This window comes from Astyanax mexicanus, chromosome 18, assembly GCF_023375975.1.
Source record: "Astyanax mexicanus isolate ESR-SI-001 chromosome 18, AstMex3_surface, whole genome shotgun sequence".
NCBI classification, from domain to species: domain Eukaryota; kingdom Metazoa; phylum Chordata; class Actinopteri; order Characiformes; family Acestrorhamphidae; genus Astyanax; species Astyanax mexicanus.
This window is the reverse complement of record NC_064425.1, coordinates 42,789,160-42,806,209: the sequence shown is the minus strand read 5'-3', so window position 1 is coordinate 42,806,209 and position 17,050 is coordinate 42,789,160. Positions and strand designations below refer to the sequence as shown.

General features: G+C 37.8%; 1 protein-coding gene across 1 annotated transcript; it reads right to left on the bottom strand.

Annotated features, from left to right (window-relative positions):
- Positions 1-9,409: 9,409 nt before the first annotated feature.
- Positions 9,410-17,049, bottom strand: rab3aa (RAB3A, member RAS oncogene family, a). The gene is made up of 5 exons (XM_007245132.3): positions 16,968-17,049; positions 13,211-13,438; positions 12,228-12,346; positions 11,419-11,543; positions 9,410-11,298 (listed from the first exon to the last, which is right to left on the bottom strand). Exons 2-5 carry the CDS (start codon positions 13,436-13,438, stop codon positions 11,108-11,110), a joined length of 663 nt encoding a protein of 220 aa, XP_007245194.1. The 5' UTR covers positions 16,968-17,049; the 3' UTR covers positions 9,410-11,107.
- Position 17,050: the final 1 nt, after the last annotated feature.

The following is a 17,050-nucleotide window of genomic DNA, read 5'->3' as shown; positions in this document are numbered from 1 at the left end:
AAAAGTTTCTCTAAAGGTGACTATTCGAATGCTTTAGGAATTGTACACTTTAGGTAACTTCAACCTCAATTTTAAATCAAGTTTTAAAATCAGTTTTAAAAATAATTTTTAGTATTATTACATATTTTTGTATATTACTAAAAAAAATAGGAGAAATGCACTTAGAAACTGTGTGATTTCTGCAGTGTTTATGGCATAATTATTATAAAATCAAATCAATATTAATCCACTTATAGGTCCAGTTATTAGTCTGTAATGCCAGTATACTTACATTCATTAACCCTTGTGTGGTGTTCGGGTCTGTGGGACCCGTTTTCATTTTCCATCAAATGATACTAAAAAAAAATTTTTTCTAACTCAAACTCATTGGCATTGGCTCATTTTTTGTGAAAAACATATATCAAAACACATTTTCTATAAACACACACTGTACATCCCCCCCCACCCCCCCCCCCCCCCCCCTACACACATTTATATTACATACAGTCTGTTTGGCCAAGGGCTAATAAACATTGCTTCATTTGTAAATTTGAAACTAATCAAATTTTCTACTCATATCTTGAGTTAAATTCATTTTCTTTTACATTTTATTAAAAAAACTAATAAAAAAAGAGTAGCACTTTTTGAAAGAAATGTAACATAAGGAAGGTAAAGGGCAAATATTAACCATGTAAGCTGTTTATATTGCTTGCAATTTAGGTGAAGCGAGCATGTGTAAAGCATTTTAATGTAAAATTGCTTAATTGCTGGATTAAATACAAGTAACAAAGTAAACGAGTAACAAAAATATGAACACCACTGAATATGAACAGTTAAATTTGACTGTTTCAGTCGTCTAAACATTATGGATTATGAAAATGTATTAAAACAGGAATTTAAATGAATTAAAATTATGAATGAGAATTAATACAGACGCAGTGTGCCCTAATGTAATTTACAAATTTGCTGGCTAGTAAGCAAAATAATGGGAAATTAATAACCTTATTGTTTGCATCTACATACATTATATTACTATATCTCTTTTTTTTTAGATTTCTCAGTTTGTCTGCGGTGTTTATGATGTTGGACGTGTACACGTCCGCGTACATGGGGGTTATAAAAAAAATGGGGGTTATAAAAATACGATTTCCCATCAGTCATCTTTCTCTGCTGACATTTAAAGAGAACTTGAGGATTAAGATCTGTTCTCCATCATGGCTCCGTCCCCACTAACCCCCACTGAACTCCTCTGAGAGGCACTTCATTGTATAATCACTAATAATTTATATTACCAGACATGTGAACTCAAGTCACATGACCTGGACTCTGATCCGACTCTAGTCAAATATTCTTAGAATTGCAGCTTGATTTTACAAAATAAAAAAAGTATTGCTGTCAACATTAATGCAAGCATTAATGCACGAGATTAATTTGGAATCAGTGACACGTTATCAAATATACTTTGCTTAAATATAATCAAGCAAAACTGCTGATGAGGCACAGTTTAATCTGATATATTAGCCAGATCATATACTGCTATGAACAAATGCTGTCTCTGCTGCTGCTCCATGCTGTTTACACGCGCAGCCTGTGCAGCGTTCATTGCTCACACCTTTGCTGTAGTCCCATTGTAAATACTGTTTAAAAGTGCAGCAGCTAATTTTCGGCGTTTTGTGTTAAAGAAGCTTCACACTGCACAGATATACAGATATCAGATACACATATATCTTCTCACTGTTTTTACTTTCTTGCTCCCACGCCAGACAGCTCTGACCAATCAGAGGAGACAACGTGCTCATGTGGTTTATTGGTGCACATTTTGACTGTTTTCTAACGTGGAAACCAGTTCAAATTTAGGTTCGCCAACCGGAGCGGTGCTGGTTCCACATCAGACAACCCATTGGAACCAAATAGAACCAACCCACGTTTCCGCCAGTTTTATTGGAACCGTCAAAACTTCACGTCATACTGTACATCATCAACAGAGGGCGTTGAACAGAACAGAAGCAGTTATGGTTCGCGCTGAAGAACCAAGTATTCTTTGGAACCCGCTGCACATGAACGTTCCTGGTTCTGGAATCTACTTTTGTTGGTGAAAACGTAGCAGACCGGTTCAAAATTAGATTTGAGAACCAGAACGTGCCAATTCCACGTCGGTGGAACAGTACTATCAGACAACCCATGGGAACCAAAACAGCTCAGCACTGTTGCTACTCTCCCTAGGCGTGGTCATCCTGTAAAGATGACTGCAAGAGCACAGCGCAAAATGATCAACGAGGTGAGGAAGAATCCTAGAGTGTCAGCTGAAGACTTACAGAAATCTCTGGCACATGCTAACAGTTCTGTTGACATATCTACAGTAAGCAAGTTTGCAAAAGAGCACCTGGATGTTCCACACCAGTGCTGGCTAAAGGTACTGTGGACAGATGAAACCAAAATTGGGTTGTTTGGAAGGAAAACACAATGCTATGTAGCTCTACAGCAGAACTACACGTATAACTACACATAAAACAATATTAGCTTTACTACAGGACCCGTCCTGAGGTGACCGAAGATTCCTACAGCAGGACACATGCTGTCCCGGCATAGCAGGAACCGTTAAATTGCTGTTGTTCTATCGTAATCAGGCTAAGTGTGCGCTGTGTCTGGATGCTTCTTGTTATCAGGAATGAGCTCATCGCTCTGAGGAGAACAGGGATGGAGAACACTCTCTCACCTCACTGTCACTAATCTGCCCTCGCTCAGAATAACGCCAGCCGCCCCTTGGGGAGATAAGAGGTCTCTGCCTCCTGCCTTTACTCGGCATGCTGGGAACAGAAATCGCTCCCTAGAGGAGCTGAGGGGGTCTCAGAGTTGCTTTGAGACCCAATGGTCGGAGAAATTGTGAATGTCCGGTGGTTTTTCTGTCTGGGAATAATTTAATCCAGTGGGTAAAACTGTTTTTATATATTTATCACTGCGGGAAACAGAGTCTCAGAGCCCCTCAGATTATTAACAACATCTTTATATAACAACCCTAATTAAAGTGTATTGTTTTCAGAAATAGTTCATGAGATTTATTGACTATGTAAAAAGGTGGTCATACCTCACCACCCATTACCGCTCATCACCATTCATCACCATTTATCACTATTAATCACCATTCACTGTCCATCATTTATTACTGTTTATAAATATTTATCCATTAATCATTATAAATCATCAATAGTCCTTCATCTCTACAACTATTCATCAACTTATTACTCTTCATCACTATTAGTCACCTTTTTTAATTCAACATTATTCATCCTCTATCTTCAAGCATCAGTTTTCATCATCACTATTTCTCAGCATTCAACATTTATCACCGTTCACCATCTATCTCTATTAATATCCATTCAAAACTTTTTTTATGACTGTTCATCACTATTACATTACATCACCATTTATCATTCAATTTCATGTGTCTTTCATCTTCAAGCAGCAGTTATCCTCATCACTATTGCTTACCGTTTAATATTTACCACTGTTGACCATTCATCACTAATCATAACCTTTCATAACTTTTTTATTACTGTTCATCACTATTTATCACCATTCATCATTCAACTTTATTCATCGTTCATATTTTTAAGCATCAGTTATCATCACTACTTCTCAACATTTATCACTGTTTATCATTCATCACTAATAATCACCATTCATCACAATTTGTTACTGTTTATCACAAGTAGTCATCATTCAACTTTATCACCGCTTATCACCATTCATCACTGTTTATTAGTCATTCATTGCTATTCATTATTCATCACCATTCATTACTATTTATCACAATTTATTACTTTTTATTACAATTTATCATCATTTAAAAGTCAACTTTATCACCATTAATCATTTATCATCAAGCATTAGCAGTCAATACTACTTTTCACCTTTCATCACTGTTCATTGTTCAATCATCATTCATTACTATTCCTCATTCATCACTGTTCATCACTATTAATCACTTCATAGTCCGCTCCCATAACCGAGTGAGTTGTTTAATGTCACTGTGTGATAACAGTTAATAAATTAATATTTTTTTATGGAGTTCTGTTTGCTGTTTTCTTGCTCTGGGACAGAAAACCCAAAGCTCTGGAGGTTCAGGATTTCTCACCAGTATTTATAATTTTTATATTTTCCCACAGATTAACTCTGTAACTCTACAGAGAGCAGCATCCCTCACTGTAAACTATCATCATCATCACCATCTTCATCATCACCATCGTCACCACCATCATTATCCTCACCACCACCAGTATTATCATCAGCAGCAGCAGCATCATCATTATCCTCACCACCATAATCACCATAACCAACACCATCACCATTATCATCACTATCACCATTTCATCATCATCCTCATCACCACCAGTAACATCATCAGCAGCAGCAGCATCATCACGACCACTATTATCATCACTATCACTATCTCCATTATCATTATCAGCGTCATCATCCTCACCACCATCATCATCCTCACCACCAGTATCATCATCCGCAACAGCATCATCACTACCACCATCATCATCATCATCATCATCCTCACCACCACCATCATTATTATTATACTATTATACTAATCATGCTCACCACCATAATCATCATCACCATCATCATCATCACCATCATCACCACTACAATAAAATCACAACCACTATCCTCACTATCACCATCACCACCATAATCACCACATCTTATAAAGGTGAGGTCAGGTGCTTCCAAGCCAACTACCAAGGCAAAACTTCACGATAAAATTTACATACTGACTTTTGGCATGCCAGTCTTTTACAAAAATCGTACATTTTTACACAGAAACCTGCACTAATTAATACACAAATAAATATGACAGATAAACACACAGATCAAGCATAAAATTATGACCACCTCCTTGTTTCTTTACCCATTATCTAAAGCAGGGCTGGCCTGCAAGCATGAAACATCTGGCCCGTGAGGTTGTTTAAACTATACTGAACGATAATGAAAAAATAAAATAATTAAATGCTTTTCTAGTAAGCTTTTGTTTACATTCCTCCCCTGTCTCTCTCTGTCACTCGGCGCGGCATATCCCAATTCACTAGCTGGGGCAGTGGTACAGTATTGGACCACGACCCTGATGACAAGGGTTCGATTTCGCGTGAGGAGTAGTGTGTTTATTTATTTATTTACTTATTTTTTTCTTATTGGGTTTACCTGCTTTGAGATCAACTGTTCTGCAATTGGGTTCAACAACCCTCTGGGCTTGAGAGCTACCAGTTTGTAACACTCCATCCCATTACACTTTTTTTGTGGCCACCACGTAATGGCTTGGAAAATATCTGGCCCATGGCCAAACTTAATTGCTGACCCCTAGTCTGTTTACCAGTGAACACAGGACTCTGATGGTGGATTATTCTCAGTCCAGCAGTGACACTGAGGTGTTTAAAAACCCCAGCAGCACTTCTGCTGTATCTGATCCACTCACTTTACCAGCACAACACACACTAACACCTCATACACCACCACCATGTCATATTTAATAAACACTGGAGAAGAGCAGGAGCTGTTTGAGGTGTGGTGATGAGGCAGGTCTCACTGGAACAGAGTCTGTTTCCTCACGTAGACTCATCAGTCAAACTGAGCCACAGAACACCTGCACCACTTACCCAGAACAAATAACCCAATCAGAACCCGCTAATGCACACACTGCAGAACTGCGCCTGAGGGAGCACTGCTCCACCTGTCTGATCTCTATCACACATACACACAAATACACAGCGTGTCTAGTCTCTGTAGAAGAGAAGTACTGCCAAAAGAATAGAACCTTCTGGAGCTGAGGTTGCTGCAGCTGGTCTGCAGGTTTAGGTTCAGCAACAGTATGTGCTGAAAGAATGAGGTCAGCTGACTACCTGAATATACTGAATACAGACCAGGTTATTCCATCAATGGAACAATTTTTTCTTTCCTGGTGACACTGCAGGCATATTCCTAGAAAATGACAATGTCAGGATTCATGGAGCTGGAATTGTGAAAGAGATCCGGATTCAGGGAGCATGAGATCATCATTTATCATTTTCACACATGGATTGAGAGAGTTCACCACAGAGTCCAGATCTTAACCTCATTGAGAATCTTTGGGATGTGCTGGACGGAGAAGAGCTGCTTTGTGCAGTGGTCAGACTCTACCATCATCAATGCTGCTGCAAGATCTTGGTGAAAAATGAATTAATGCAACACTGGATTTAAATAAATTGTGTGAAGTTGCAGAGGCTTATTAAAACAATGTCACAGTGAATGAGTAAAACTGCAAACAAAGCCAAAGTCGGCTCAGCTAAATATTACAGTGTGTGACTTTTTTTTTTTTGGTGGCGACTTATTTTTTTGGCCAGGCAGTGTATTTTAGTATCATGGTAAAGCTTACTAAAGATGAGAGCTTTTCCTTATTTCATTAAGTTAAAAATCTTAAGATAAAAATCTTGTAATATGAATTAATCCATATATATCCATATAACGTCCTGCTCTTGTCCGATATTTATTAAATTTGACATGTTGGTGGTGTATGAGGTGTTAGTGTGTGTTGTGCTGGTGTGAGTGGACCAGTGACAGAAGTGCTGCTGAAGTTTTTAAACACCCCAGTGTCACCGCTGAACTAAGAATAATCCACCAACAATGTCCTGTTTTCACTGATACCTGTTCACTGCACCAAACAGCACAAAGTCAGGTCAATAAAAGCCTTTTTTACTTGACTTGAAGCGTGTGCTGTTTGGTGCAGAAGTTTGGTTTTAATAATGCTATATTTAGTTTTGGATATATATGGATATATTAGGATATATAAGTTATTGTGCAGTTTGGATGTTGGGTGGTTTTGAGAACTGTGCTAAGTATTTTAATTATTTATTTATTTTTAAACTCTGTTTAAGCAATTGGAAAAAAACTGTAAAAAAAAAAAAAAGAATATATATATATATATATATTTTTTTTTTTTTTCAGAAGAAACAATGTAATGTACTGGTGTTCAAATACTTTTGTTCATATAGTGTGCTTAAGTCTTAAACTGCTGATCCACTGGTGTGAAAAAAATGAATCATGAATTCTTTTACTGATTTATAATAAAACTTTATTTAAAATCAGACTCTGATTTACAGCCAACGATCAGATTCACACTGTACACAATCACAGCTGCACTGACCACACTGCCGGACAACAAACAAATAAACAAACAAACAAATAAATAAACAAACAAATATATAAATAATCATTGATTATGTGTTGGTGGATATTTTATGCAGAAAACAAATAAATAAATACAATAAGAAGAAAATGTATTTATAAAACATATTTAAAAACATTATCCATGAAAATGAGCAAGAACATATTTTTAATGTACTGTACCATTTTGAAATACATTATCTCACATAATTTATAAACAAATATATGTTCATATATTTCAGTTCTGTATGGGGGAAACTGCGAAACTGTGCGTAATTAACTTCCTTAACTACAGAAAAAAGTCACTCAGATTTAGCAACTGTTATATATGATTGTAACCGGAAATAAAATTGTTTTTAAATATATGTCAAATAAATTTGTTGCACCCGGAAGGAATCAGCCAACAGTAATGAAATGCCTGAGCCTAATCTTACGTCAATTACCTTTTTGGAACACACACAGCAACTGGTGCCTTATTTCAGCAGGACAATGCTGGTCCACATACTGCTGTAACGAGTGGGATGCAATTAGACATGCTAACCAACACTCCCAACACAATTCGACCTGCATGGGATGTATTAATCGCAGAGCACCATTAGGAACCTCTACAACTCCATGCTGAGATGTCTAGAATGTTGCAGTGTTACACATGTGTTACACACTACTTCTGTACGTGTAGCTCAATAAATATTACCCATATCAATCAAAGGGCCCTATTGTACACCCTGCGCAAGGTGCGTTGTGATGCTCATTGCTATCTTACACCCCGTCAACAGTGTATTTTCAAGCCTTGCGTCGGAGTTTGGTAATAAATCTACACTGATGGGCCTGGTGGTCTGGAAGTGAGTGTTTCAATCTTGGCGGCAGGAAATACAGGTGCGCTGTACTGTGCACTGACTGATTAAAACCCTGACAACAGTCAACAGTCAGTCACCCAATTCTATTTTAGCCATTAGCCAACAATTTATCCATTAGCTGCCCCCGCTCAATAAACACACACATATGGATGCACTGCAGAGCACAAACCCGACTTTTAACTCAACAATAAACAGAATAAAAAATAAAATAACATTACTGTTAAGATAAGAACACGCCAAAGTCAGAGCTCACCTGATTCTTAAAGGGAATGACAACTGGAGAATTAGTAGATGTCTTTTGCATTGCACTTCGAGACGCACTCACGATACAAAAGACACACCGAAACGCTCTAAATCCAGCTGCGTGATCCTCAACTGATCTATAGCGATCGGCTATAGATCACTAAAATAGCGCCCTTAATGTTTAATATATCTTCATTCTGAATAGAACTACAATCCCACACTTCCTTCTGGGTGCAACTACTTTTTTGATGACGAGTGAATATATATATTTATGTATGAACTAGACAATACTTTATTTCAATATAAGTTAAGAAATAGACTGTGATATAAATATATATACATATATTTTTTAAAAGTGTTTTCTTTTCAGCAACTGCTCCAGAAAGGTAAACGCAACTACTGTACTCTGCTCTACTGAGGGAAAATTAGAAAATAACTGAGCATCTAAACGGAGAGATACACTGAGGATTCTCACCTGCAACACAGAACATTTCCCCTTTTAACACAACACAGAATATACCCACTCATTAATTAATACACAGATAAATAAATAAATCAATCAATATTCAATAAATAATCCACATACATGAAGTGCATAGTGTAAACAATGCTGCTCATATACCTTTAACACAGTGCAGCTTAGTCAACAATGACTGCACTACAACCATGACTAACCCTAGACCACATGTCAACTAGACCTGGATTAACCCGGACTATACCTAGACTAATGTGGACTAAATGCAGACTAAACCTGGATTAACTTGGACTACACCCTACCTACATTCACCCCCAGCACTTTGAAGTACAGAGCTTTTAGCCAATGCTGCCAACATGTATACAATGCTAGCAATAGTGGCGTAGTCCTCAAAAAAACGCTACAGCATTCATGCTCTCCCAGCTTCTGATTACTCACACCTGGTTTGTGTTAGTATAAATACCCCTTTGTTTCATTAGCTCCTGGCCGAGTATTGAGTCTAGTTTTCTATCTCTCTTCTACATCGCCTTTCTTTGATTGTTTTTAAAAAGTGTTTGTTACTGACACATTTTTGTAATTTTTCTCTATTCTCCTGCCCTGCCCTCTGTATCGCTTATATATATTTGTATATTTTTGTGTATTTAGACTACTCTTTTTTTTTTTTTTACCAGTGTATGACCACTGTTTGCCGTCTTTACTTTGGTATGTTGTTTATTCTTGCTGCTTTACTGTTACTAACCATGCCCATCGCTTATGCCTCATTCTACCAATAAAGTGTGGAGCTACTTTGCACTTGTTGTTAATGGTGCAAAAATAGTGATAACTTTGCATGGGCACCTTTATGCCCCTATCTCTAGCACTGTAAGCCTGTTGGGAGCTTCGGCTAAAAGTGCTGTATTTTGGAATGCTGAGGAAAAAACGTTTGTACTCGTTATCATGTTTCACTACAACTTAAGTCCATTTCACACCAGACTTCTCCTTTAACCCAGACTGAACCAAGACTAAACCTGGACTACAGTAAAGCAGCTGTTCATGAATTTAACATTCGAGTCCAGCAGTACTCATTCACATTACATACTGTATATATATACCCAGAACATTCTGAATCAGATACAACACAGTGTGAACAGGAATGAATCAGCCTGATTGATCACTCACTTATTTACAATAAACAAGCAAACAAACAAACAAATAAATAAATAAATAAATAAAAAAAAAAACATCTATTTCTGTGACTGGTCCGCAGTTCTGTCAGTGAGTGTATTGAGGTGAGGGGGGTGGTAGGTACAGTAGGGGGTATTGGTATATATCAGAGGTAGTTTAGGGGGGTATTGTGGGTATCAAGGAGGCAGTTAGGGTTACTGTCTATATCCCTGATGAGGTGAAGATGGTGAAAATTATTTTTTTATAGGTCTGGTTTTAGGGGTACTGGGGTAACTACATTTACATTTAGGTGCAGTCCTGGTGTGAATTTTGTCTTAGAGGTTTGTTTTGGGGACTACTGTGGATAACTTTAGGATACAATGTGTAGTATACAGCTCTGACAAAAAATAAGACACCACTTAATGATGATGTTTTTCCTTGATTTTACCAAGTTGAAAACCTGTGGAATATAATCAAGAGGAAGATGGATGATCACAAACCATCAAACCACCAAACTGAACTGCTTGAATTTTTGCACCAGGAGTAAAGCAGCATAAAGTTATCCAAAAGCAGTGTGTAAGACTGGTGGAGGAGAACATGATGCCAAGATGCATGAAATAAAAACTGTGATTAAAAACCAACCAGGATTATTCCACCAAATATTGATTATTTCTGAACTCTTAAAACTTTATGAATATGAACTTGTTTTTTTTTGCATTATTTGAGGTCTGAAAGCTCTGCATGTTTTTTGTTATTTTAGTCATTTCTCATTTTCTGTAAATAAATGCTCTAAATGACAATATTTTTATTTGGAATTTTGGGAGAAATGTTGTCTGTAGTTTATAGAATAAAACAACAATGTTCATTTTACTCAAACATAAACCTATAAATAGCAAAATCAGAGAAACTGATTCAGAAACTGAAGTGGTCTCTTCATTTTTTCCAGAGCTGTATGTAGCTTGTGTGTATTGGAGGTATTTGTTGTTTTGGGGGCTTGTTTTGGGGGTACCGTGGATAACTGTACTCTACAGTGTGTAGTATTTATCTAGTTTGTGTAGTGTGTGTAGTGTGTATTGTAGGTTTTCAGCAGGTCTAGTCCTGTTGTGAGCATTTTTATGGGGGTTTGTTTTGGGTGGTACCGTGGATAACTGTACTCTACAGTGTGTAGTAAATATGTAGTGTGTGTAGCGAGTGTTGTAGATGTTCAGCAGGCGCAGTCCTGGTGCGAGCGCTGCGGCTGCTCTGTGAGCTGGGGTCCCTGTTTGCCCCCGGTGACGGAGGAGTCTCCGGACTCCAGACTCTCGGACATCCTCTCGCAGATGACGTCCACCAGCCGCTCGAACGTCTGCTTCACGTTGATGTTGTCTTTAGCACTGGCCTCGAAAAACTCAAACCCTGTAACCCGGGAGATCAGACGGGTCTGTCAGCTCACAATCACAGAATTATTAATATTTATATATTTGTAGTAAGTAAGTAAGTGTTATAGAACAAAAAGGAGATGAAAGAGTTAATCACCCAGCTGATCTGCCAGCTGTCTCCCTCTCTGAGACGCCACCAGCCGCTCGTCCTCTATATCACACTTATTCCCCACCAGCAGCACCTGAGCGTTATCCCACGAGTACGTCTTAATCTGAGTGGACCTGCAGCACAATACCACAGCACACAGAACCAGGAGAACCACGGAAGAAGCAGGGGAACCACAGGAGAACCAGGAGAAAGAGGAGAACACATTAAAAAGATCAATTTAAATAATCAAACCAGGGTTAATGAAGTAGCAATTAAACAATGTAATTGTAAATATCAAAAGTTACTCTAAAGTCAAAGGTAAGATTTAAATGATACAAATAAAAAATAAAAAAAATCACAAAATAAACAATAACAAAATCCAAACAAACAATAAAAAATTAAATAAAATATAAATTCTAAATCTAATTCTGATTAAAAAATCTAAAAGGAAAAAATATTTTGGTATGTGATATAAATATTATAAAATATAAAACTTTAATTTAAAACTTTAATAAAATATAATTTCTGTTTTAAAATTTGACCATATAAAATAATTATTCAACTTATCCAGGCAGAACTATGGACATTATCAAAAATCTCACCAGCCACACAAAAACAAAAAACTGAATAATTCATAAAATGAATCAAAAGCTGAAGGTTAACATTCCTCTATCTGTGTAATAATGTGATAATTCAGACCAAATTAATATTACGCAGTGTTTGTATGAAATTTAAAGATTTTTAAAGAAACTATTCTGCAACACAAAATACAGGATACATGGCGATACTGATATTGGATGTATATGTGTGTTTCGTACCAGTCCTGAACTGCGTTGAAGGAATCTTCATTAGTGATGTCGTACATCAGGATGAAGCCCATCGCCCCGCGGTAATACGCTGTGGTTATCGTCCTGTACCTCTCCTGCCCTGCAGTGTCCTGAACACACACACAATACAGGATCATATCGATGTAGCACTAGTACTGAATCATGTTTCTATTGCAATGTTAAATCTGCTAAAGTATGCTCTCAGAGGCTCAACAGCTCAAACTTTCCCCAACCAAATGTGGGTACGCATACTAGTGAACTCAAGGGGGTGGCAGGGGGGGGGCAGCTGCCCACTTGGTGCCCCTATGGTTGAAAAAACATTGCTAAAGTGCACTCTAAAGTGGCAAAATAGAGAGAAAGTGCCTTATTTGCTGCCCTACTTGAGTGCAGTGCAGTGCTGTATAGAGTTATTCTACAGGTGATTAAACATGATTAAATGTAATATGATGCCCTGTAGGCACCACATCCTTACTATGTGATACACTGTATTTTATACTCAAAGAAAGAATAAATTGTCAATGATAACAAAAGACGATGATAAACAACTTCTCAAATTTCTTATTCTTAAATCTGCATTCTTTCATGTTTTCAGTTTTAGCCACACCCCTCTAGTATGTACAGTACATGCCCCATGTTGTGCAGTAAGTGCCCTTTAAACAGCTTGAATCTACCACTGAGCACTAGGGGGCGTCACGGTTTTCTAAATCCTCGATTCGCTTTTATTTCCGATTTTAGGGACACGATTCGATTCGATTCTCGATTTTCTTTTTTTTTTTTACAGCAGAGAGGCCTATGCCAGTTTTAGATTAGTCTATGGTCAGTCATTGGTTTGATTAATCAAATTTACAATATCTTATTTCAAAAGGTGGGCTTGATATAAATTATGCAAAGTGATACAAGTGATCTGTAATACACCACATTAGGCACAAACGGTCAAATTTTAATCGTGACACCCCTATTGAGCACACACATACCCAGATCTGCAGCTTTATCCTCTTGTCGTTCCTGTAGATGGTCTTGACTTTGAAGTCGATGCCGACAGTGCTGACGAACGCCGGGGTGAAGGAGTCGTCGGCGTAGCGGAACAGGAAGCTCGTTTTCCCCACGCTGCTGTTCCCGATGATCAGGATCTTAAACATGTAGTCAAAGTTCTGGTCAGATGTGTCTTTCTGTCCATAACGGGGGTCAGTTGCTGATGCCATCTGCCACAAACACACAAACACAAATATTTTGCATTAAAAAGACTGTTTCAACGTTTCTTTTTTTTTCTTTAAATTTTCTTTTTAATGTTTTTCCTATTTTCTCCCCATTTAACTTACCCACTCATTAGGACTCCCCCTATCACTGGTTCACTAGTATTCTGAGTCTGGGTACCAATTGTGGTACTGACTTAGTGTACTACTGAATGTGGTACTAAATGTACTATTTTGGCAATACTGGCGATGCTGAGTGCAGAACTGAGACTGGACACTAGGTGACTACCTGTGCTCCTGGGGGGCGGGGCAGGGAGTTAACAGGCTCTGTGGCCTTAAACCATCTGGCTAATGAGCTGAGAGTGATCTGCTCGAGAGATTATTCCAAAACCACACACACCCAAACACACTCACACACCTATCATCTGACTGTGAATCTGGCAGTTGCTCTTTATATTGAATCTAAACGTAACTATGAATCGACCAATAGAAATGCTGAAAAGAGTAGAACAATTCCAAAAAAGAACATTTTCATTCACTTCCATTAAAAGATAAAAAGATATTTTCCTCGCCTGTGAAGCTGCAGAAGATGCTAGGTTTTAGGATAACACTAACAGGGTAGTTGTGTACCTGCACTGTGTGCATAGTGTACAGTCCTGTGTGATGAGCTGCAGGTGTGTGCTGCTCTGTTTAGAAGCTAAACTAAGTAACTAATAGAAGCTGACGGTTCTGAAAGTCCTGCGGGCACAACAGCAGACCAAATCACCTCGTCGCCCAGATCGCTGGCACTCATTACCTGTAGGCATGTCTGAACTTCAGTTGACCTGCAGTTGCTAGGATTTACTTGCTTCATTTTACTAGCTTCAGTTGCTACCACCTGTCAGATTAGTGTTTCTAGCGAGTGTTGTAGGAAAAAAACACACTATAACAGGGGTCTTAGGCCAAAAGAGGTGGTCTTGGTTTAGATCATCTGAACCATTGGGTATTGACAGGGTGGGGCTAGGTCAGGGACATGAAAAACAAAACACAGGGCCATGTGCAGTGGAGCACATGTGGTGTAAAACAAAACAAACAGGTTGTGAAAAACTCAGAAACTAATCTGGATAAATGTAACAAATCCAACAATTTGTCAGCTCCAACAAAATTGTGCTCAAACTGGGCTAAAACTGTGTAGTTTGATCTAAGCAGAACAGAAACCTGTGTTGTGTCCAGTATGAAAAAGTGTTACATATAATACCACAAGGTAATGCAGGGTAAAGCAGAATAAGGCTGGGCTGGCAACACAGAATAACATAGGATAATGCATGATAACATGGAGAAAAAAACACTGGGTAACTGGATAATGCAGAATAATGTAGACTAGTGTGGGGTAACAGGACAACCCATGATAATATAGAATAATGATGATGTAGATGCAGGGTACCAAATGCTGCCATAGAGTAAAGCAAGGTAACATCAGGTAAAGGACTGTACAGCAGGGTTATGTGGAATAATGCATGTTTACAGGGTAATGGAAAGGACTGCAGTATGACATAGAATAAAGAATAGTGCACAGGGTACACAGGGTAGTGCAGAGTAACACAGGGTAACAGGGTAAAGAAGGTAATGTAAGGTACTGCAGAGTTACATAGGGAAAGGCAAGCTAATACAGGATAGCACAGGTTAATGCAGGCAAGAGTGGATATATCAGTTTTTAACATTATAAAGTCCAATATTGGAGATACTAAAACAGTACTGTAATTACCCTGACTAAACACTGTGAATTAACACCTGATTAACCGAGGAAGTGTTGTCCTTCAGTCTCTCAGACTGACAGAGAGAACACTCAGAGTGCAGACAAGTGAACTCACCACTGCAGCCAAAGTTAGCCTGTGGTAATTGGTGGGCTATAAAGTTATGTGTCTTTTAATTTATATTAGTGCTATTACCTGTTATTTAGTAATAAATTATTGCTAATTTGTGGCTTTAATATTTTATTACCTGTTAGTTAGCAATATATTAATGCTAATTGGTGAGTTATAAGAACATATTAACTGGTAGATAGCTTATAACAATGCTAATTAGTGGGCTATAAGAATATATTACTTGTTAGTTAGCTAATACTAATGCTAATTGGTGGGCTATAAGTATATATTACTTGTTAGTTAGCACATAATAATGCAAACTAGTAGGTTATACGATTTTTTTTATTCTAATTGGTGGGCTAAAATATTAAATTACGTGGTAGCTACATTAATGCTATTTAGTGGGCTATAAGATTCTATTAATTCTTAGTTAGCTCATACAAGTGGTAATTGGTGGGCTATAAGATTCTATTATGTGTTAGCTACATTTTTTTAGCTACATTAATGCTAATTGGTGGACTATACAATTATATTACTTGTAAGGTACATTAATGCTAATTGGTGGGCTATAAGATTATATTACTTTTTAGCTACATGAATGCTAATTTATGGGTATAGGATTATCTTACTTGTAAGCTACATTAATGCTAACTGGTGGGCTGTAAGATTCTACTATGTGTTAGCTACATTAATGCTAATTTAGGCTATGAGATTGTATTTCTTGTTAGCTACATTCATTTTAATTGGTGTGCTATAAAATTCTGTTAACCTATTTTTTGTAACATTAATTCTATATGGTGGGCTATACAATTCTATTACTTGTAAGGTACATTAATGCTAATTGGTGGGCTGTAAGAATATATTACTTATTAGCTACATGAATTCAAATTGATGGGCTATAAGGTTCTATTTCTTATTAGCTTCATTGATGCTAATTGGTGGGCTATACGATTTTATTACTTTTTAGCTACATGAATGCTAATTTATAGGTGTAAGATTATTTTACTTGTAAGCTACATAAACGCTAATTGGTGAGCTATAAGATTCTATTATTTAGCTAGCTAGCTTTTATTAGTGCTAATTGATGGGTTATAAGATTTTATTTCTTATTAGCTACATTAATGCTAATTGCTGAGCTATAAGCTTATATTGTCCTTAAGCTAGCTAGTTACATTAGCATCATGGCTGTAATGTAAATTAAAGAAGGAGAGGCTGAGAGAGATGAGTCACTGAATTATCGCTTTAAAAACGCCAAATTAAACTACAACAGGCTTCATGTATCCTAAACCCGGAACCCCGCCTAGGTCCAGCAGACGCCCGGCTCCTCCAGCTCTTTATAGCCGGCTCTACCCTCACTGTGCCTGGGCTGCAGGATGAGCGATGCTCGTTAAGTCGGGAGACGAGACTAGTCTTGATATAGGAACTCTCCGTTCCACCTTAAACGGTGCAGCAATTACAGTAGTAGCAATGCCACAGGCGGCAGAATGTCATAATGTAACTGCTGCCGTATTTAAGGTGGAACGGAGAGTTGCAATAAGACGTCTCGTAGCTAGGGGATACAGAGCGGATCAGCTAACGCCAATGCTGCAACGGAGCAGATAAACGCTGACAAACGTTTAAAAACGCGTTAAATAATTACTATTGCTCTAAATGTTAGTGTTTCGTACGTAAATAATTAAATGATCATGTCGTACCTTCAGTCTCGTGCTGTTCCGCCGCTCCGCTTCAGTAACCGTAGCGTTAACTAAAGCAGCTAAACGGAGCTTACTTCTCCCAC